The following is a 24,155-nucleotide window of genomic DNA, read 5'->3' as shown; positions in this document are numbered from 1 at the left end:
AAAAGTCAACCAACTGATCAGCCTCTTTAAACCAGCAATGAATACAGGCAAAGCTCAGTGAAGGACAGTATTAACTGTTTTAGTGCTTATAACTTTGGTTACTTAAATTGTAACTTTAAATCTAAGAAATACTGGAAGAAGGAAAGAAAAATATTCCAACTGTTTTCAGACCTTCCCCCTTTGAACCATTTCCTGCTTATCTCTGTCAGTTCCCTCCTAATGAAATACTTGGCAGATTTTTACAATCCCAATGAATAATATACACACAATGCTTGGACAATTTTATTTAGAGAGTCTTTTAACATGATTGTGACAATTTAAAATAGCACAGAAATACTGCACACTGCTCAATTTGCCAAAACAAACTGACCAAACATATTAGACATATGTATCACAAATTAATCTACGGAATAAATGAATTCTGACGAATTCTGGTGATTTTCATTTCAGTGATGTCATTTTCTGTAATGTTACTCCTTAGGTTATATGGCTTTCAAAGGTAAACCTAGCCTTAGGCAGACAACTCATGTAATACATTTTTATGACAACAAATATGTATCCAAGCACAATTTTAGCAGACAGCAAATGAAAAGTTGTCTAAACAATGCTAATAAAATCTTAATTCCTTTTACTGTTTTGAAGTTATCCCTTATTCTCATACTCATTGGCTTAGATGTTACCAGTGGATGTAACATCATTCTATTTGAAATCATCTTCTTTCAATCCTAGCAATAAAGTAACTGCAGCTGACTTTAATTTTAATAGAGAATAATAAATGTGGAAAGGAAGCAAGAGTACATAAATATATTTACCTCACATTAGAGAAATAGTTCATATAATCATTATATAAAATTATACTTCCATAGGCAGTAGTAATATATTATTGTTGTGGACAAATGATTAAAACAAGAGAGTTGTGTACAAACGTTTAGTCATTTCCCAGGGTCTGAGACAAGTTGTTTCATGCTTCTTACTCCCCAGAAAGCAAAGCAGATGGAAAAAAAAACCTGAAGAAATAAAATACAGAGAGGAAGAACAATTAAAATTGATTCAATACTTCTGTTCAACTGAGTTAGAAATACCTTTCTAGGGGAAAATGAATATACATATTTTAAGCAATTAAATTATTCAAATTGAATCTAGCAGTTGTTCACTGATAGAATTTAGCCAACCCAGCTTAAAACATGTTATGTGAAGAGTAGGAGTAAAAAGTTTTGTTTCTGTGGCTTATAAAATAAAATATCCTCACAAATCTGGGTCATTTCTAGGGATGGGGCTATATAAATTAGGCAGTGAATGAAACAGAACTGTCTTCCGGCTTTTGGATACATTGCATGTCGTTTGTATTCTACTAAACAATCTCATTATTTATATAGTTTAAGAAGCCTTCGGAAAAGGAGAAATAAAAACAGTATTAAGGAATCATTTATCTCTGAGGCAATGTGATCTACCATATTATGAACTTCACCCAACATGAATTAAATTCGAAACACTGCTGACTTAACTACTTAGTCTTTTGATCTTCCCAGGTGTAAAACTGTAACTGCAAAATTCTCTTTAAAATTGAAGACATACTAAATCATAATAAACAGTCATAAGAATTCATTGAGTTTACCCCTTTGCTTTCAAGTAACACCACACATTCCCAATAAATCACCAAAATTTAACCAAGTGAAAGTGTTGACTTCTTATGATCCTCGCAAGAATGATAATACAGCCATCCTCAGGAAGAATTAACCGGTTGCAGAAATTTTCATTGTGTGTCATCTAAATGCCATAAGACCTAAACACACACACCTTCTGCTCTTCTTGAGGTAAAATCTAGGCACTGGTCATAGTCCTTACACCTCAGAGCTTTCCAAAGTCAACCCTTACCCTTTACCTATACACTAAAATTAAGCTATAGGATTTCCTTTATGATCTCCATTTTATGTGTTATTAGAGTGATGATGAAAAATGTCCAAACAGCTGGGGATATGGGGAAAGCTGGGAAAGCGTTTCTCCATACTTTTTTTTACTGTGCAAACCTCTTCCAATGATTAAAATATGACCACTTGCCTCTCCCCAGAATGACCACAATTACTGAAAGATCCATGAAAATGTACCAAGAGACATAGTCAAGCAATAAGATGAAGGCGTGGGGAACTTTCTGGGGTGATGGACTAAAGTGAAGCCAAGGCCATTAACTGAGGCCAGTCATTCATTCACAGAAAATACCCTCAACTGCCATGAATTTGCTATTAAAGCCTGGATATGAAAATAACAACAACAAAACCCTCTTAAACCCGGATATTTAGATTAGATGGGTAGGTTGTTCAGTTTCATAGGAACCTTCTTGTTCTTTCTAGAGAACCATTATCCTTTACATTAGCTAATCTGATAGTTTTATTCAAATCCATGTGTTACTTTCAGCCTATAACATCCACAATATAAAAAAGAAATACCAAAAATAAAATCAAAAGTCATTTTGAAGCAGGAGTCAAGAATAATATTAACATTCTGGAGTTGCCTCAGAAATCAAATGCAATATACTTAAAGGCTGGTTTTGATTTTGTTTCTTTTGACTGTACTTCAACTAAAATGACCTCATGGGATTTCTCACGCGGTGCCAAGCAAAGTAATATCAAGATAAGGGATATTTGTGAAAGTTAGTAGATTGTGCAGTGAATTACATTTGTATATGCATATGGGTTAATGTTGGCAGAGGGATAGCTGAGAAGACAGCTTTCAAGTGGGACAGAGATGATAAATCTATGATATCGGGGTGAATAGTTTAATTTGGATCCATAATATTAACTGAGCAACTAATTGATACTTTGTGCTGTGCAAGGCACTGGTATCTGAAAAATATTTGGCAGCAGAAATTTTTATTGGTTTTCAATCTAGTGTCTAAGGTCACATGGATTATTTCATTGGTTGAAGTCTAGGGAGAATGAAGCCTCTACAACTGTGTGTAAAATTTTGTATGTCATAATTCTCCTCTTCCCTACTCTCCACCCACTAGACTATCCATACTTTCATCTAGGATCTCTGAAATATTAAGAACCTCTGATCTAACAAGAGTGTGAGAAAGGTTATAATTCAGTACTTGCCTTTGTTGTTAATTCACCACTTCCCAACTAAATCCTTCCACTTTTGAAACTATAAATCCAGTCCTATTTCCTTAAGGACCCATCCCTAATGAAAACACAAAGATCTTATCGTATTACCTAAAATGCTTTTACCTTCTTACCAAAAAGTGCAATGTTGCGCAGTTTGTAGTTTTATTTTGTTTCTCTATTTTTGGTTTTCTAGTTTTTCAGGCCCCTATGTATTATCCCTCCAAATGGAGGAGAAAAGCTAATGAAGTGAAGGGGTCAGATTCACATGTAAGATTAATGCACAGTGAAACCCTTGCTTAGGCTGGGCATTGTCTTAGATGCCTTTACTGGATTATAATGTTTTATTCTCACAGCAAACTTGGAGAATTGGTATCCAGTTTACTGGTGAGGCAATGGGAACTCATAATTTATGTGGTTTACCAAGCAGTCACAAAACTACTAAATATCAGAGCTTGTATGATGTTTTTGTTTACTTAATGTCCCCCAGAAAATCAAACTACACATCCTGGCAAGTTAGTTCAGTGAATATGAACATCAATAGTGAATTCATTTTCTCTTTTTTAGTAATCACTGTACTTTTTTGCCACTAACTACTAGGTTTCTAAGACCTTTTCACAATCAATATTTTAAGCATAAAGTGGATTTTTTTATATATAATGAAATCCAGATTGGCACAAGATCATAGAAATTCAACGCAATGAATATGTCCTTCTCAAAATATGCATGACCCTGAAATAGACACCCAGTTTTATTAGAAAATAGTTAAACAGGAAAACACAGATTTGTTTTTATATTTTTGAATGTGTGTATATACTTATAATAGATCTAAACATACATTTCATATATCATTTTAAGCTGGAAAACTACTTAACATGAACTCAATATGATCACTTGATTATTATAGTCATTTTATTTTAAATTTTCCCTTGTCCAATCTTCCTCTTGATTTTTGTATTAGGTTGTTCATTTTAGTTCTCCATAGCTGATCAGATTAAAAGTGTCATTTGAGATAATTGCTCATTAACATATTTCTCAATCAACTATTTGTACAATGAAGGCAGGGGAATTACTACTTAGGCCAGTGTAAGACTACATGGCAACCACAGCACTTTTTCTTTGCAATATTCTTCCCTAATCTGTAGATATGATGCTTCCAGATACGTACAAACTCAATGAACAGTTATTTTATTCTAGGTCTGGGCAAGTCCCATGATTTTAACAGCTGGATTCAAAATATGAAACAGAGGAAGTTCACTCTTGGTGTCAAGCCCTCTCTGTGTAACACATCATTAGTGGCCCTTGTCTTCAGGCTATTTCCTTGACTTCCCAGGGCCCTCCACTCTGATGCCTGAACTTTGGCCTGTACAGATGCTCTCCACATTTTCTCCGCCCCTTTCCCAAAAGTTCACCAATTGGCAGGTGGCTAATCTGAGCCATTAATCCATAATAAAATGTCAGCGGGAACTGATGTGTCATTCTGCTGCTCCTCCCCATTAAGTCTGTGTTTTTAGAGGCCTTATTAAAAATGGAGAAAATCAGGCATCTAATCCTTTTTTTTAACGTTTTAAAATTGAAATAGTTAATTTACAATGTTGTATTAGTTTCAAGTGTACAGCAAAGTGATTCAGTTATACATACATATATACATATATATCTATGCTTTTTCAGATTCTTTTCCATTATAGGTTATTACAAGGTATTGAGTATAGTTCCCTGTGCTATACAGTTGGTCCTTGTTGGTTATCTATTTTACATAGAGTAGTGTGTATATGTTAATCCCAAATGCCTAATTTATCTCTCACCCCTCCCCTGCTATCCCCTTTGGGAACCATAAGTTTGTTTTCTATGTCTGTGAGTCTATTTCTGTTTCATAAATAAGTTCATTTGTGTCATCTTTTTAGATTCCACATATAAGTGATATCATATGATATTTGTCTTTGTCTGGCTTACTTCACTTAATATGATAATCTTTAGGTCCATCCATGTTGCTGCAAATGGTATTATTTCACTCTTTTTCATGGCAGAGTAACATTGCATTGTATATATATGTATCACATCTCCTTTATCAACCTGTCAATGGACATTTAGGTTGCTTCCACGTCTTGGCTATTGTAAATAGTGCTTCTGTGAACACTGGGGTGAATGTATCTTTTCAAATTAGAGTTTACTCCAGATATATGCCTGAGCGTGGGGTTGCTGGATCATATGGTAATTCTATTTTCAGTTTTTTAAAGAACCTCCATACTGTTCTCTATAGTGGCTGCACAAATTTACATTCCCACCAACAGTGCAGGAGGGTTCCCTTTTCTCCACATCCTCTACAGCATTTCTTATTTGTAGACTTTTTAACGATGGCCATTCTCACTGGTGTGAGGTGATACCTCATTCTAGTTTTGATTGCATTTCTCTAATAATTAGCGATGTTAAGCATCTTTTCATGTGCCTGTTGGCCATCTGTATGTCTTCTTTGGAGAAATGTCTATTTAGGTCTTCTGCCCATTTTTGGATTGGGTTGTTTGTTTTTTTGATAGTGAGCTGCATGAGCTGCTTGTAAATTTTTGAGATTAATCCTTTGTCAGTTGCTTCATTTGCAAATATTTTCTCCCATCCTGAGGGTTATCTTTTCATCCTGTTTATGGTTTCCTTGGCTGTGCAAAAGCTTTTAAGTTTCATTAGGTCCCATTTGTTTATTTTTGGTTTTACTTCCATTTTTCTAGGAGGTGGGTCAAAAAGGATCTTGCTGTGATTGATGTCATAGAGTGTTCTGCCTATGTTTTCCTCTAAGAGTTTTATAGTGTCTCACCTTACATTTAGGTCTTTAATCCATTTTTAGTTTATTTTTGTGTATGGTGTAAGGGAGTGTTCTGATTGCATTCTTTTACATGTAGCCGTCCAGTTTTCCCAGCACCACTTATTGAAGAAGCCATCTTTTCTCCAGTGTATATCCTTGCCTCCTTTGTCATAGATTAGTTGACCATAGGTGCGTGGGTTTATCTCTGGGCTTTCTATCCTGTTCCATTTATCTATATTTCTGTTTTTGTGCCAGGACCATACTGTCTTGATTAATGTAGCTTTGTAGTATAGTCTGAAGTCCAGGAGCCTGATTCCTCCAGCTCTGTTTTTCTTTCTCAAGATTGCTTTGGTTATTCAGGGTCTGTTGGATTTCCATTCAAATTGAGAAATTTCTTGGGCTAGTTCTGTGAAAAATGCCATTGGCAGTTTGATAGGAATTGCATTGAATCTGTAGATTGCTGTGGGTAGTATAGTCATTTTCACAATGTTGATTTTTCCAATCCAAGAATGTAGTATATCTCTCCAGCTGTTTTTATCATCTTTAATTTCTTTCATCAGTGTCTTATAGTTTTCTGCATACAGGTCTTTTGTCTCCTTAGGTAGGTTTATAACTACGTATTTTACTCTTTTTTGCAACCATAAATGGGTGTGTTTTGTTAATTTCTGTTTCACATTTTTCATCATTAGTGTATAGGAATGTTAGAGATTTCTGTGCATTAATTTTGTACCCTGCTACTTTACTAAATTCATTGATTAGCTCTAGTAGTTTTCTGGTAGCATCTTTAGGGTTCTCTACATATAGTATCATGTCATCTGCAAACAGTGACAGATTTACTTCTTTTCTGTTGGATTCCTTTTATTTCTTTTTCTTCTCTGATTGCTGTGGCTAAAACTTCTAAAACTATGTTGAATAACATGGTGAGAGTGGGCCACCTTGTCTTGTTCCTGATCTTAGAGGAAATGGTTTCAGTTTTTCACCATTGAGAACGATGTTGGCTGTGGGTTTGTCACATATGGCCTTAATTAGGTTGAGGTAAGTTCCTCTATGCCTACTTTCTGGAGGGTTTTTATCATAAATGGGTGCTGAATTTTGTCGAAAGCTTTGTCAGCATCTATTAAGATGATCATATGGTTTTTCTCTTTCAATTTCTTAATATGGTTTATCACATTGATTGATTTGCTTATATTGAAGAATCCTTGCATTCCTGGGATAAACACCACTTCATCATGGTGTATGATCCCTTAATGTGCTGTTGGATTCTGTTTGCTAGTATTTTTTTGAGCATTTTTGCATCTATCTTCATCAGTGATACTGGCCTGTAGTTTTCTTCCTTTGTGACATCTTCGTCTGGTTTTGGTATCAGGGTGATGGTGGCCTCGTAGAATGAGTCTGGGAGTGTTCCTCCCTCTGCTATATTTTGGAAGCGTTTGAGAAGGACAGGTGTTAGCTCTTCTCTAAATGTTTGATAGAATTCTCCTGTGAAGCCATCTTGTCCTGGGCTTTTTGTTCGTTGGAAGATTTTTAATCACAGTCTCAATTTCAGTGCCTGTGATTGGTCTGTTTATATTTTCTCCTTCTTCCTTGTTCATTCTTGGAAGGTTGTGCTTTTCTAAGAATTTGTCCATTTCTTCCAGGTTGTCCATTTTATTGGCATATAGTTGCTTCTGGTAATCTCTCATGATCCTCTGATTTTCTGCAGTGTCAGTTGTTACTTCTCCTTTTTCATTTCTATTGATTTGAGTCTTGTCCCTTTTTTTCTTGATGAGTCTGGCTAATGGTTTATCAGTTTTGTTTATCTTCTCAAAGAACCAGCTTTTAGTTCTATTGATCTTTGCTATCGTTTCCTTCATTTCTTTTTCATTTATTTCTGATCTGATCTTTATGTTTTCTTTCCTTTTGCTAACTTTGGGGTTTTATTTGTTCTTCTTTCTCCAACTGGTGTAAGGTTAGGTTGTTTATTTGAGATGTTTCTTGTTTCTTGAGGTAGGATTGTATTGCTTCCCTCTTAGAACTGCTTTTGCTGTATCCCATAGGTTTTGGGTCGTGTGTGTTCATTGTCATTTTTTTCCAGGGACTTTTTGATTTCCTCTTTGATTTCTTCAGTGCTCCCTTGGTTATTTAGTAGTGTATTGTTTAGCTTCCATGTGTTTGTATTTTTTACAGATTTTTTCCTGTAATTGATATCTACTCTCATAGCGTTGTGGTCGGAAAAGGTACTTGATATAATTTCAATTTTCTTAAATTTACCAAGGCTAGATTTGTGACCCAAGATATGGTCTATCCCGGAGAATGTTTCATGAGCACTTGAGAAGAAGGTGTATTCTGTTGTTTTTGGATGGAATGTCCTAAAAATATCAATTAAGTCCATCTTGTTTAATGTATCATTTAAAGGTTGTGTTTCCTTACTTATTTTAATATTGGATGATCTGTCCATTGGTGAAAGTGGGGAAAGTCCCCTACTATGATTTTGTTACTGTTGATTTCCCCTTTTATGGCTGTTAGCATTTACCTTATGTATTGAAGTGCTTCTATGTTGGGTGCATAAATATTCACAATTGTTATATCTTCTTCTTGGATTGATCCGTTGATCATTATGCAGTGTCCTTCTTTGTCTCTTGTAACAGTCTTTATTTTAAAATCTATTTTTTTCTGAAATGAGAATTGCTACTCCAGCTTTCTTTTGATTGCCATTTGCATAGAATATCTTTTTCCATCCCCTCACTTTCAGTCTGTATGTGTCCCTAGGTCTGAAGTGGGTCTCTTGTAGGCAGCATATAGATGGGTCATCTTTTTGTATCCATTTAGCCAGTCTATGTCTTTTGGTTGGAGCATTTAATCCATTTACATTTTAGGTAATTCTCAATATGTATGTTCCTATTACCATTTTCTTAATTGTTTTGGGTATGTTTTTGTAGGTCTTTTCCTTCTCTTGTGTTTCCTGCCTAGAGAAGTTCGTTTAGCATTTGTTGTAAAGCTGGTCTGGTGATGCTGAATTCTCTTAGCTTTTGCTTGTCCATAAAGGTTTTAATTTCTCCAACAAATCTGAATGAGATCCTTGCTGGGTAATCTTGGTTGTAGGTTTTCCCCTTTCATCACTTTACGTATGTCCTGCCACTCCCTTCTGGCTTGCAGAGTTGCTGCTGAACGGTCAGCTGTTAACCTTATGGGGATTCCCCTGTATGTTATTTGTTGTTTTTCCCTTGCTGCTTTTAATGTTTTGTCTTTGTATTTAATTTTTGATAGTTTGATTAAGATGTGTCTTGGCATGTTTCTCCTTGGACTTAACCTGTATGGGACTCTCTGCACTTCCTGGACTTGATTGACTCTTTCCTTTCCCATATTCAGGAAGCTTTCAACTATAATCTCTTCAAATATTTTCTCAGTCCCTTTCTTTTTCTCTTCTTCTGGGATCCCTATAATCCAAATATATTGCATTTAATGTTGTCCCAGAAGTCTCTGAGACTGTCCTCAATTCTTTTCATTTTTTTTTCCTTTATTCTGCTCTGCAGGAGTTATTTCCACTATTTTATCTTCCAGGTCACTTCTCCTTTCTTCTGCCTCAGTTATTCTGCTATTGATTCCTTGTAGAGAATTTTAAATTTCATTTATTGTGTTGTCCATCATTGTTTGCTCTTTAGTTCTTCTAGGTCCTTGTTAAACGTTTCTTTTATTTTCTCCATTCTATTTCCAAGATTTTGGATCATCTTTATTATCTTTACTCTGAATTCTTTTTCAGGTAGACTGCCTATTTCCTCTTCATTTGTTTGGTCTGGTGGATTTTTACCTTGGTCCTTCATCTGCTGTGCGTTTCTCTGTCTTCTCATTTTGCTTAACTTACTGTGTTTGGGGTCTCCTTTTCGCAGGCTGCATGTTTGTAGTTCCCTTTGTTTTTGGTGTCTGCCCCCAGTGGTTAAGGTTAGTTCAGTGGCTTGTGTAGGCTTCCTGGTGGAGGGGACTAGTGCCTATGTTCTGCTGGAGGAAGCTGGATCTTGTCTTTCTGGTGGGCAGGACCACGTTCTGTGGTGTGTTTTGAGGTGTCTGTGACCTTAGTATGATTTTAGGCAGCCTCTCTGCTAATGGATGAAGTTGTTTTCCTGCCTTGCTAGTTGTTTGGCATAGGGTGTCCAGCACTGGAGCTTGCTGGTCGTTGAGTGGAGCTGGGTCTTAGCGTTGAAATGGAGATCTCTGGGAGAAGTTCTGCCGTTTCATGTTACGTGGAGCCGGGAGGTCTCTGGTGGACCAATATCCTGAACTCAGCTCTCATACCTCAGAGGCACTGGCCTGACACCCGGCCAGAGCACCAAGATCCTGTCAGCCACATGGCTCTTTTGGGAAGTCTGCAGTCTCCTGCCAGCATTCAGTAGGTGTTCTGTAGGAGTTTTTCCACATGTAGATGTATTTCTGATGTATTTGTGGGGAGAAAGGTGATCTCCATGTCTTACTCCTCCACCATCTTGTAGGTGTCCTCTATACTTTTGAACATTATATTTTGTTTCTTTAAACATGACTACTGTCTGCTGTACAGATAAGAATTTAAGCAGAGATGAGACCTGAATTGTTACAAAATATATCTATTTCTTATTAATGCAAGAGAAGAAATAAACACAAACAGAACTAGAGTAGAAATTGAAGCCACATGTATTGAAGGTCCTTCTGAAATGAAAACATTAGAATATATTAGTTAACAATAAATTTTTTCCCCTAGAGTTTTGCAAGAACACAATTTGACAAATTCCAACTCATAACAAATTGAGAATTATTGATTTTACTTCCAGTATGTTCTATATATGACCAAAATACTGAGTAATATACAGACAAATGAACAAAGGGCTTAAGAGAAATATTTCCAGAAACTACTACTATTACTTGGAAGTCCTGTGTTCTCTGTGCTTATTTCTATACCCTATTCAAAAGCAGATATAATCACAGCTATGTTTAATATGTGGTCTTATAAAGATTCAGTAATATTCATTTCTATTTAGACTTTAAATCAAACATTATAATTTTACATTAGTTTAAAAAAATATATTTATGTTCTTAACTAAGGAAGAAACATGAAAAGAAAGTTCACATGAATGCCCATGTACTAACAGTGGCTTATTTGAAAAAGAATGTGTTTTCCTCAACCATTAAACGTCCTCTGAAATTAATGTTTAAACGAGAGAATACACTAAGCATAGCACAATAATGTTTTTTAAAAAGAAAATAAACACAAAAGAAACATTAGAACAGAGTTTTAAAATAATTCAGCTGAACTCCAAAACCAGAAAAATCAGGTATTTCATTATTTTACTACTCAGTTGGGGCAAAGGACCCATATAATTTCAGTGACAAAGAAGCACTAAAGCACTAAGTTAATCTAGATAACAAATGCAGAATCTTTATTGCAACCATTTCTTCAGTTCCCCAGAGATGATTGCCTCCTATTATGTACAATAAGTTATTCATTTCTTCAAGTCTAAATTGCTCAAGAAAGTGTTTATCCTTTTCAGCAGTACTCCTATAGAATATCCCATTGTTCACCCAGATCACCTTTGAGATATCATAATGACATTTGAAAGCCATAATATTAGTAAGAAGATTAGAGATCACTTAGAGGTCTCTAAGACCTACCTACAATTCAGAGAATATACTTGAAGACAGTTGACATGAATTAGCTACCGTGCATACAAACCCATCTAGTGGAAACCGAATAAACTATAATTAGCATAAAGAGAAAATAGATGCTACATTTCTCAAAAACATCTGTGGATTTTTCCTCTCTGAATTCGAAGTTATGTATAAAGTGTCTTTATAGATATATTACTTTAAATATTTCCAGTATTACCAACCCTTATTCTATGGGTACAACCATCCAGTAACATGGATTTTTAAATTGCCTTTGATTACTTACTACATTCTTGCCTTTCCTTATATGCAATGATAAATCTTCGATTTATACTGATTTCCTGGAAATTTTCTAAATATTTTAATATATATACTCTCAATATCCAGTCTTCCTTTTTCTCAGTTTTTTCCAGGTTAGTTTTGTTGTTGTTGTTAGTTGAAGTTTGTCAAAAGGATAGGTACAAAGAAATGCCCAACTTACCACAAAGAGAAAAATTAGAGAGACAACCAAAGTTGATAAGGCATGATTTATATCCAAAGTATGACCAGAATATGTGCCTTGTCAAAACTGAAGCCTAACTTTATATTTTTCTAATTGTCCAAGTTCTTAATGATAAGATTTTAGAAATTTTTCTTGAACTACAGGAGAGAAAACATTATGAAGACATGGAGAGAGAGTTATAATAAGGTCAAATTAATAAAGGTCCAAATATCACTTGTGAGAATGAATGCTTGGGTCAATGTTGACCATTCTTTTGGGAAAAATATCTTAGGAAATATATATTTTATGGAAAGAATCTTTTTACACTCATAATCTTCCTCTTATACTTATCATGGAGCCTCACATTCTTTACTTTTTTTTTTTTGGTACGCGGGCCTCTCACTGTTGTGGCCTCTCCCGCCGCGGAGCACAGGCTCCGGACGCGCAGGCTCAGCGGCCATGGCTCACGGGCCCAGCCGCTCCGCAGCATGTGGGATCCTCCCAGACCGGGGCACAAACCTGCGTCCCCTGCATCGGCAAGCTGACTCCCAACCACTGCGCCACCAGGGAAGCCCTCTTTACTTTTTATAGATGTGAGAAGGAAAAAAAAAAATCAGGGCAATGAAAAATTTTAAGGATAGTCTGTTTTAGTTTTTATAAAGTTAAGAATAAAACAAGAGTAGGAAAAATCACAAGGGACCCAATGAACACTAGTTTGACTCTGTATTAAAGTTAGCAATAGGTAAAACATTAAATATAACCCGACTCCTTGCCCTGTGTACTATGACTTCACTTTCTTTTTAAGTGTAAGATAGTTCAGTGAATTTAAAAATTAATTGCTATTATAATTTTTGCTTTTATATTTCTGCCAACAAGTTCTGGCTACTAGAAATAAAATTTCTTTTTAGTTTTCCTGAGTATGCCTAACATTGGCATAAAATTGTTTGCCTCATATCCAGTATGTTTTGAAACTGAAGATTTTTTAATAAAATGTTGCTGGATTAATCATGGTCCTTAAGTGTCCTAACAGAACCCTCAGTAATGATAAAACACATGATATTTAATCTAAAATTCAAAGTACCACACCTTTCTAATGCCTTTTTTCTGACTACTAAAATGTAAAGCATCTACATTCTAAAACCAGAGCTTTGTTTCAATAAAAATTATCAAGAAAATTGTTCTGTTCTAATCCATCAAAATGCCATTCTCCTGGTAAATGAGTGGCAGTTCCTGCCAGATAATCCTACCACAATAGCATGTTGATTCTCAGGATGTCCTACATAGCAATGCTCCTGACATCTCTCTGACGTAAATCAACAGCCCAGGTCTTGTCACATGAATAACAACTTTTAATACTTGATGTACAAAAATTTATATCTGGAAGAGAATATATTTATGCATGCAGGATACCATTCAAGACTGCTAATCCAGGACTTTTACCCTGCTGTTAAAAAAAATTCCTTGTACTTGCCTTGCCTTCTATCTAGGAAACAAAACAAGTCTCTTAAAAATGAGTTCATTTTTGGGGAAAAAATGCCATGTTTACAGAAATAATAGTCATGTCTGGTTTTTAAAACAGGCCAGTATATCTTGGAAAGATATGTTTTGAAAAGATCCTTTTGTATTGTTTTTGCTTGTGTCAAAGGAATGATTAGAGCCCCAGTAAATGGGAACCTCCCAGAGTAGGCTAAATAGAAGGCCAACAGCTCACATATGGCTTGCAGCTTGGGGGATTTCTCTCAATGTTCTGCCAGAGATGGGACTGCCCAAATGGTTTCTCGCGTAAGTCCTAAGTCATAAACTGCATCCTCCTAGGCCAGCCATGCCAGAACTGGACCCAAGGGTATACAGAGTCTTGGCTGATGGGAAACAATGACTGCTTCCTAAGGAAGCCACAGCTGCTTTCCTGAGAGACACCCCAGATGTCTGAATTTTCCCCTACTTTCCATTTCTGACTACCTGTTCTGGCAACAGTTCCAACAAAGGGTGAGGCAGGCAGCAGGCACCCAGCTGTTTTCAATAAGCCTTGGCAATGTAGGTACTGATTACATAAACACTACAAACATTCAAAGAGCATATTTTCTAGCTTTTAAAGCTATAAAAAAGGTGTGAGCCTGTTCAAAAGCCCTACATCTCCTTTGCTCAAAATAGTGATAATGGTGACACTGATGATGAGGATAAAAATAATAATGGCTTTAATTATGAAAGCAAAGATTATTAAAGGAAACATGATAACATGAGCTTCTAGGAAAGAGCTCAATCTATACAGAGAAAATTGTAGAGATGTGAAATTTCCACATTACGGGGTCACCATTCCTTTATGAAACAGCAAGGTCAAAATGTGTACTTAATTCACTTAATTTCTTATTTTTCCCACAACCCAGGCAAAAAACAATCAGATGTTGCATTATCCATTTGCTTTACAGCACATTTCCCTTTTCATTCACATACATTCAAAAATACTATTTTAAACTTTTAATATATGTAAAATATCCTATGAAGTATATTAATGAAATATTATATAAGGTCCTCTTTATATTAATATCAGGTCTAGAAACCTAGAGAAGATGTTGATTTACATTTTAATTAAGATGAATTTTCCTGGCTTTAAATTTATATATATATATATATATACACACACACACACACACACACACACACACACACACACATATATATATATATCTCCACTCTTCAGATCTGAGAGTTGAAAACTGAAAGATTTAAGTAACTCACTCATGCCTATAGGTACATATACAGGTTTATTATTTTTTAATGGTTTCTATATTTTACATATTAGATCAAAAATATATTTGAACATTGTAAGAAGTGAGTTGGAGCTTCAGTAATCTATATTTCTAGGTGACTATTCAATTTTCTGTACAACAAAGTGATGTCCCTCTCCCAAAGAACAGAATTGAATTCAATTTTTTACCTGAAGATTCTCATTTATTTTTTTCTCAATAATTCACAAAAATGAGCTTTGGCCAGGCCAATTCTCTTCAATATATCTATTATTTTTGCTGTAATATTCTTTCCTCCAAGATCCAGTATATATTCTTTGATATGGATTTTAAATTAGACTCTTTCAAAGAACAAATGCTACTGAATAAAAGCAGCGGAGGGAATGTTTTTCAAATTGTTCTAGAAAAATAGTTTTGGACGAAGTGATCAATTGCTAATCCAAAAATTAAGCTTCTGACAGGAAATCTGAATATCACTGGTAAATTAGTGAAGGCTAAGAATGATAAACCACATACACATTACAATTGACTTGGGAGATTAAGTGACCTTAGTCAAACCAGAAGAACTCTGGAAAAGGAATAAGAAGATTAGGTTGTCCCAACTCAACACAAGTTATTTTACCTCAGAGATTACTTAGAATTTCAGTTCCTGCCTCTATAAAATTGGAATAATACTGTCTCTAATTTTCACAAGATTATGGTGAATATTGATTCAATTTTTAAAATTGTAAGGCTTTATAAAGATATAAGATAGATTACTAAAGTGTGTTAATTTTCGTGCTAAAAAGATTCAATAAATTAAAAGTGAAAACAGAGTGACAGATAAGGAGATAAAAAATATAAGTAGAATTTGGAACATGTGAGATTTTATAAATGCCAGCTCTGTGTCATGGATGGTCATAGTTAAAATGATGCTTTTAAAACTGTGAATATATAATTATTGCTGGGAAAACATAATTCTCCTACAAAGTAGAGTAGGATTTTAGTGGGTAAGTACAATTATAGATTGATCATTGTTTGGAGTATTGATAGTTCCATTATGTATCTCATCTTGTAAGAACATGGGAGAGTTTGATGTTCCTGATGTGTTTTCATCATGCCAGCCTTCTGAACTATATCTTTTAGTGCCCTAAAGTGTCCTTTGTAACTCCTTATTTATGACAAAAGTATGGAAAAAGTAATAATTTCTAACGGTCCTCTGTTTTGATCTCTCATGTTAAATTAAATTTCCTTTTCATACCTAAAATTGTTAAAACAATTGTTTTTTACACAGATGCTACTGCAGGGGATCCTGGGTAATATAATGGAAAATATTTTTCTCAATAATTCTACAGTAAATAAATAATTCCTAGTGGTGGTGTTTCTTGAAATATATATTTTTAGAAAAATGTAAAAAGATTATTTAGTGCTAGGTGTGGTGTCCATAAGAAAAAATAGCATGGCTCCTAGTTCAAAGGTGAATGTATGTATAAAAAATTACATTGACTCAGTCCCCATTGGGTTGTATCCACGACATGAATATTTATCACTCTTGTTTTATGCCAGGCATTCTACTGCTGACAGAACTCACTGGTGAGCAATATAGTCCCTGAATTCATTCATAGAACTTAGACCTATACAGTTTTTCATGAACATATCTATTAAAGGTTGGTTTTATATATATATATATTTCTAAATCTTCAGGTCAAATTATCTTCACAATATTGAGTTTAAATAGAAAATAAAAATGTTTTACTAAAAGGAGGTCAATCACAGAACTATGTTAAATTCCATTCATTGAACAAGTTATTTAATGCCACTCTGCCTCAGTACCTTCACCTGAAAAACGTAGATGATCTTACAAGGGTTGTTGGAATAATTAAATTAAAATAATGTTAGTATTACAGGGTTTCATACATGCAAGTGCTCAACAAATGTCAGTAGTTTAGTTGATGCTACTGATTTGTTATTGTCACTATTGATATTAGGTCCACTTCTACGGCAGCATTTTCTAAACTTTGTTTGAAAATACATCATAGCAGTTATTCTCCCCATTTACCTTTACAATTTTTTCACTTTAAATTATTATTTGTATATTCTAAGACATATAAAAAGAGATTTCTTTTAAAAGAAAGATGGGATAAAATGACTATAAATAGAAATTCTAATATTCACTTCTTTCATTCCAGTGGATCCTCTCATCCATCACCTTCAAAAACCACAATCACAAGGATAAAGAAGCCTTCAAAATCCTAAATTTGGTGCCCTGGGAAAAACACTGGCTGAGAGCCCTAAAACCTGGTTTCTTGTGCTTTCTTTCATAAAATGATTGAGTCATTTTACTTTCTCAGGATGTCAGTTTCTTTAGTTTCTTTTTCTGTTCAATGACAGAATAGAAATAGAAAAATCTCTAAAGCCTATTCTCAGTTCTATTATCTGAAAAGTAATCGAATTGGCCAAGACAATATCACAATGGTAGAAAATTCCCAGGATAGTTCCCCCAAATAATTAAATTTGTAATAAAAAGAACACATCAGAAATGCTTCATCTTGCCCACAATACTACCACAATAAGGTAATTGAAATAACAGAAGAAATGACAGGGAAAAAGACTTTAAAAGAATCATTCTCTACACATGTGGAATATATGAAGAGACTGGCAAAGGATGGGAAAAATGATTTCCAAATTGTCCATTTTTAAGTATCAAGATCCCTAAACGTCTCCCTGGACATAAGCTGACTTTCTGGCACTCTGTTGCTGAAATTTAGAAACTTAAGGTTCATCTTTGAAATAATAGCTTAGTGGACATCATCAAAAAGGTACAGAGAAGTAGCCGCAGCGTGATTCTTAGAAAAATCTGCAGAGGCATATACTGAAATAAAAACAAGTAATGGACAATTTTGATAGTTATTGGTAAATAATGATGAGTTTTAAGGACAACAGAAATTTGAGTTAAATAACTTACCTGCTTAAGTTTAAAGTTTAAGAAATACAGTTATACTTCAATAAAGCTGGGGTAGGGGAAGAAATAAAGTTTGGCCATTAATGTATTGTCTAGGTCAAGAAATGAAATTTTCAAAACTTTTAGTTTTTATCTAGTCCATAATTCATTGCCAATTGTTTCTCTCTCCAGTGTGAGAGAAAGGAGAGAAGGGGTAGGGGAGAGGGATTATTACTTGGATCCTTAAAAATAATATTATAAAAAATCTGGGGGAAACTAGTAACCAACATAAGATATTGAATAAAGGGATAATTATATTTTAGTACAGTATGAGTTTTCAGAAAGCATTTTTGTAGCTGTAAATGTGTTTATAATTATGCCAAAAGTATATTTTATGGATTCTGGGGAAATGTGTTAATAATTTTCACAAATAAGTAAAGGCAAGTGGAACCACCTTGGTTAGCTTCTGAAGTTAGCACATACAACAGAAGTTGTCCAGAGTTAAAATTACCCTAGAAAATCCCTTAAATAACCCCTATAGTATAATGGTTTGTGTACACAAACCCTTTATGGTAATTTCTTCACACACTCAAGTTTGAGAACCCTTGTGCTATACTGAAGAGAACAATCAAAGTAAAGTATGTAGATGTCTGATAATTTAAACCAATCTTGCCTTTTGGTTAAATGACAAAACTTAGCAGGAAAAAAAGAAAGAAAGAAAAAAAAAGGAAGGGAGGGAGGGAGGGAGGGAGGAAGGAAGGAAGGAAGGAAGGAAGGAAGGAAGGAAGGAAGGAAGGAGATAATGAGCTCTAAATTGTTTCTGGTTATCTTTTTTTTTTTGCGGTACACGGGCCTCTCACTGTTGTGGCCTCTCCAGTTGCGGAACACAGGCTCCGGACGCGCAGGCTCAGCGGCCATGGTTCACGGGCCTGGCTGCTCCACGGCATGTGGGATCTTCCCGGACCGGGGCACGAACCCGCCTCCCCTACATCGGCAGGCGGACTCTCAACCACTGCGCCACCAGGGAAGCCCTACTCCTTTTTATTTTTAATATTGAGACTCTGTTACTCTAGTACTACATGTTAGATGAATGTGTTTGCTTTTGTGAAAGTCAAACAAGATATTAGAGTGCATCTTGGAGTTAGCAGTAAGTTCCAAATTCTGAGAGTAGCTTAAATGCACATATGATGTTACTCCACTTTACCTTAATATGCAGGAGAATATTTAGCTTGACTTCTTTGCCATAAAAAAATTTGTTTTGAAATGTTTTAACTGCCCTCAGCTTTTGGTTTCCATTGCTATTTCTAACTGCATCTTTGACAGCAGTGATCCTTTAAGACCCATGTAGGCAGAAGTTTTATTTCAAACATTCAAGTGAATAAATCCAATTCAAATTCTGTCACAACAAGTATGATGTATCAGGACTCTCTGTTATAAGTAAACTAATTTTAGATTTGAATACTGTCTTTTTTTTTTAACCGAATTATGACCTTCTGCAATAAACCAGTCTATCACAGAGTATTTAGTACAGGGATTCCCCTTATTAAAAAACAGGAGTTAAACAGAGAAAATTACAGAAACCTGGAATGAGATGACTATCATGACCCTTGAAAATTTCACCAGGATGAATATTGACTGAAGTGCCTTATAACCGACAATTATTCTATGCTCTTATCAGAAGAAAACACACATATTCAGAAATGTTACTTTTCTTTTTCTTTCTTTCCCCCTCTTTAATTTTTTCCTTTGCTGTGGTGAAGTGAGTTACAAGCTCCCACAAGACCTGAAGCCTCAACACAGCTTGGGTTGTGGACTGGATTTCTCCCACATGAGTTTGGTGGCCGGGTCAGTCGGAATGATATTAGTACATTTAATTTTCAAAACACACACAGTGGAACAGATGTGTTTTATAGGGACTGCAAAATGAAGTTCAGAAATAAGGGGGCCTGGATAATGTTCTGGTACAATATGGTTAGAGATCACTGTATGAAACTAATTCCTGCTGATAGTCATAACTTGTCTCTGTGAAAACTGGTTTATAATATTTGTGTATAGCACTATGGAGAATATCAAAGCTACCAAGATTTGAAACAGTGCAGCAGGAGCTCCAGAACTTTATGTAAATTAACCCCACAACATGGAACACATTAACTTGAGGGTTTCAGGAATTTGGAACTCAGAATGCCTGGGATGTGGGCTTAATTGAAACGTGGTATTATGACAATCAGTTTTTCTCTGGAGACAGAATTTTTTAAGGTGCATGCAAACGTATAATTGAGCATTGACATATTACATCATAGTGATACATTTTAAACAACCCGTATCTGCTTCACAATATTTATTTCACTGAAATACCACTGGATATTTAAAGATTCCTCCTTTCGAGTCCAGCCATCTGAACAAATGAACAGTACACTGAGGTGAGCCAGTCAACTCTCAGATGGGGTCTGGCCTCAAAGGCTCACACATACACAAAGCACTTCTTCTGGAAAAAATGTTTCTGGGTTTTCAACATAAATCAGGGTCAACACATAATACAATCATACTCTAGTACATTTAAAAGCTGGAAAATAGTCTAACTAGGACAGTGATGCTTCCAGCAAACCTTCAGGCCAAATAGCAATCAGAGAATTCATGGCTTTGTGCTCAAACCCCATCTCTGTTCAAGTCCGTGAAGGGGTTGCCTGTTCTCATGGGGAAATTTTAAATGGGAGTTAGAAAACTGCACTTTCTCCATGGTTATGATTTTACAGGATTTCTTTTTCTTTTCCTTTTCTTTTTCCTTTCCTTCTCATTCCTTTTCTCTTTTTTTTTCAACTGTAGCCACAAATGTACCAATATACTTGTGAGTAATACTAAATTCCAGGAGCCTTGATTTTCACACCATAACAATTAACTTACATTTTTATGGTAAAGGAATAGAGTGAAATTCTATATGAATTACTTATAAATAGTAATAAGATTAAATAAAAATATAAAATTTTCTAATTGTACAAAGTCTAACAATATAAAAAATCCTATTTGGTCAAATTGCATATTAGATTCAGAATATGCCTGATAAAATTAAGTATGTTATTGTTTAGGTTCTTTTTATATAAAACATAAAGCACAAAACTAAGAGTTACTTATTGCATGGCAGAGTTGGAAGCTCCAGGATCAACAGACTAACACAAATCTGTTGAGTATGCATCATATTCCTAGATATGTACTAAAACTAAAGTAATAGAGAAATAGTATAAAACAATACTATATTTATAATACACACCGTCAAAGGGGCTGGGCCTTTAAGGAAAGTGACATATTACACAGATACAGACCCTCTTCTACCACAAATACATTGAAATGTTACATAAATGCAACCTTTGAAAACCTAATATATACCTCATCTCAAAAGAAAGAAAGGGAATGCTAGATGCTGGGGAAAAGAGCAAGAACGGGAAGGAAGACAAAGCTGGAACTGGAGTTTTAATGCTCGACAGAGCCATGAAATGTGGTCTTGAATCTTTAAGTGTTGTGATGCCAGAGGTGGTCATTCTACATTATGCCCAATCCATGAAAAGATACTAGGAAACAAACACTGGCCCAGAGAGGTGGCAAGGAAGCTTTTAGTTCACCCTATGCTAGAAATGGGAAAAAAAATCAAAGTGTTGCATGAGATATTGAACAGCCAACATTTGTTCTAGAAGTGAGGGTGGTTCAGATATCCAAAGATGCTAAACTAACATAAAAATGGGTCCGTAACATGAAATTGCTGGTGGCCCAAAAGAAATAAATATTAACTCATAAAGATGCTATCACATGCCAAGGCACATGAGAAGCCCAGGGATATAAAAATCCCAAATGAGCGTGAGCTTATAGTAAAAATGTAAGTATACACACATCCATACACTCACACACATTTATAAAAGCAAACCAAAAACATCCTGAGGGAGATTCTAACAGATAGAAGAAATGGATAATTTATTTGGAAATCTGGAAAGATAGAATAAAGTAAGAATTTTCTTTATATTTTAAAGGGATGAAAATAGTAGAAATAATGAGGAACAAACAAGGGACTAAGAAAAAACAGGAGATAAATTTAAACATAAACCAAATTAAAAAATCTCAAAACAAATATAGTTATTAAAATTAAAAATCCAATGTGCTGGTGGAAAAGCTCATTATACACAGAAGAAAATAAAATTAGGAAACTAGAAGATGGAAATGCTAAAGAGAGAGTTATAGAAACAAAAATATGAAAAAGAGTTGGAGACATGGAAGTTACATGTGTCTAACATGTGTCTAATTAGACACATGTGTCTAATTAGAATCTAACACATGTTAGAATCACTTATATGTGGAACCTAAAGAAAAATAGAGTAAAAAAGTGGTTGCCAGTGGCTGGTGGGGCAGAGAATGAAGAAATAAAGAGATGTTGGTAAAAGGGTACAAACTATCAGTTATAAGATGAACAAGGTTTGAGGATCTAATGCTTAACATGGTGACTATAGTTGATAACTACATAACTATAGATATATACCATATAACACTGTATTGTATAAATGAAATTTGCTAATAGAGTAGAACTTAACTCTCCATGGTGATGGATGTGGTAATGAATTTGATGGGGAATTCTATCACAATGTACATATACAGCAAATCTTTACATGTACATGTACACTTCACATATCTTACAGTGTTATTTGTCAATATACCTCAATACAGCTGGAAAAAAAATTTAAATTTTAACTCTGATTAAACTTAGTGTTAAATCATGGGTATTTTTAATTGATTTGCTTAATTTTTCCACAGTTTGAAAAAAATTATAGTTTAAAAGTATTTTTAGGGCTTCCCTGGTGGCACAGTGGTTAAGAATCCGCCTACCAATGCAGGGGACACGGGTTTGTGCCCTGGTCTGGGAAGATCCCACATGACGCGGAGCAACTAAGCCCCTGCACCACAACTACTGACCCTGTGCTCTAGAGACTGCGAGCCACAACTATTGAGCCCACGCACTGCAACTACTGAAGCCTGCGCGCCTAGAGCCGGTGCTCCGTGACAAGAGAAGCCACTTCAATGAGAAGCCCACGCACCGCAACGAAGAGCAGTCCCCGCTCGCCGCAACTAGAAGAAAGCCTGCTCGCAGCAACAAGACCCAACGCAGCCAAAAAAAAAAAAAAAAAGTATTTTTAATTAAAAAGAGGGAATTAATGAGACCAGTGAAGGTTCAGGACACCATCAAGGTAGAAATGGTATTCCCCTGGGCCTGAGCAGTGGACTGGACTTGGGGTGGAGAGAAGGAGAAGTAACACAAATGAAGCGAGGAGTCCACAGTCACCCTTGTTGGCCTGACTCTCTTTGAACATATTTGAGAGTAAAAGAAAATTTGAAAAAGAAGTCTTTCTATGGGGGCTATCCAAAACCACACTGAAGAATGCGTATCTCACTGGATGATTCTGTAGGAGAATACCATTACAGAAGTATAAAATATGTGAGATAAATTGAGCAAGAGATCATTCAAATCAGGAAAATCTGGCATATTCATGTGTAGTAAGAGAAAGATTCATAGGTTTATTAATTTATTGCTCAAATTTGTTTTACCTCCGTGCATGAATTATCTGTACAATACTCAACAATATTCATCAGGCTATTTCTACTCGTCTGAGATTTGTATTGGAATAGATAATACAGATCGCTGAACGGACAGTGACAATACAGTGACATGCAGGGTGCTGTGTGTAGCAGGGCCACACAACACAGTCTGGGAGATCAAGGCAAGTCTCTTGGAAGAATGAAGGGCCTGGAATACATTATTTCCTCAACTAAATCTTTATGAAAGAGTGATTGCATGGTTAAACAGATGATACTTAAACATTAGAGATAAAGGGGAGTTTGCTAGTGGAAAAAAGAATGGAAAATTTGGGGGCTAGAGACAAATAACCAGGGAGAAAAAAAGAGCACGCACTGGAAGAATTAAGAGACGTTCGGAACGGTCTAACCCCAAAAGCACAGGAAAAAAGTAGAGAGAGATAAGGTTTGCTTAAGACAGGGCAGGCAACTGAGGGATGTTCATCACAAAGTGATATGCTTAACTTTGTTCTGCAGCACCTGGCTGTGGTGTGAAGGGTCGTGACTGGCACACTGGGGGAGAGACCTGTTAGGATGCTGTCTCCGTAAGCGGATGATGACAGGGGCCAGAACTAGAATAGTTTTGGCCGTGGGGAGAGAGAGAAAAAGATGGATTTAAAGGATTATAGGGGATTTAACCATGAGAGTGAATGAGTTCCCCCAAGAAATATATACATAGGAAAATATTTTTATACTCTCCTAATAATCCCGTAGCATATTTTCAGAAAAACCAGACAGCTTATTACTTGTTTCCTAAATGCACCCCAGATCTTTCCTGTTGTACTGCTCTCCTCATTCTCACTCCCTCTACTTCTCTTTTCCTCCAATCCCATTTCTTTAAATCCCACCCATCCTTCAAGGTGGGCTTCAATGTTACCTCCTTCATGGAATATTCCATGAT

General features: G+C 35.5%; 1 protein-coding gene across 2 annotated transcripts in view; it reads right to left on the bottom strand.

Annotated features, from left to right (window-relative positions):
• Window positions 1-269: 269 nt before the first annotated feature.
• AGMO (alkylglycerol monooxygenase) overlaps window positions 270-24,155 on the bottom strand; it is a 373,312-nt gene continuing 349,426 nt past the window's right edge. For both annotated transcript variants that reach the window (XM_060020429.1, XM_060020430.1), the window contains one exon: window positions 270-1,007. In XM_060020429.1, coding sequence (XP_059876412.1) covers window positions 933-1,007 — 75 coding nt within the window. In that variant the 3' untranslated portion in view covers window positions 270-932. The remainder of the gene's footprint in view (window positions 1,008-24,155) is intronic.

This window comes from Delphinus delphis, chromosome 9 (assembly GCF_949987515.2).
Source record: "Delphinus delphis chromosome 9, mDelDel1.2, whole genome shotgun sequence".
Taxonomy (NCBI): Eukaryota; Metazoa; Chordata; class Mammalia; order Artiodactyla; family Delphinidae; genus Delphinus; species Delphinus delphis.
The sequence above is the reverse complement of the archived record's forward strand: the minus strand, read 5'-3'. Positions and strand labels throughout refer to the sequence as shown.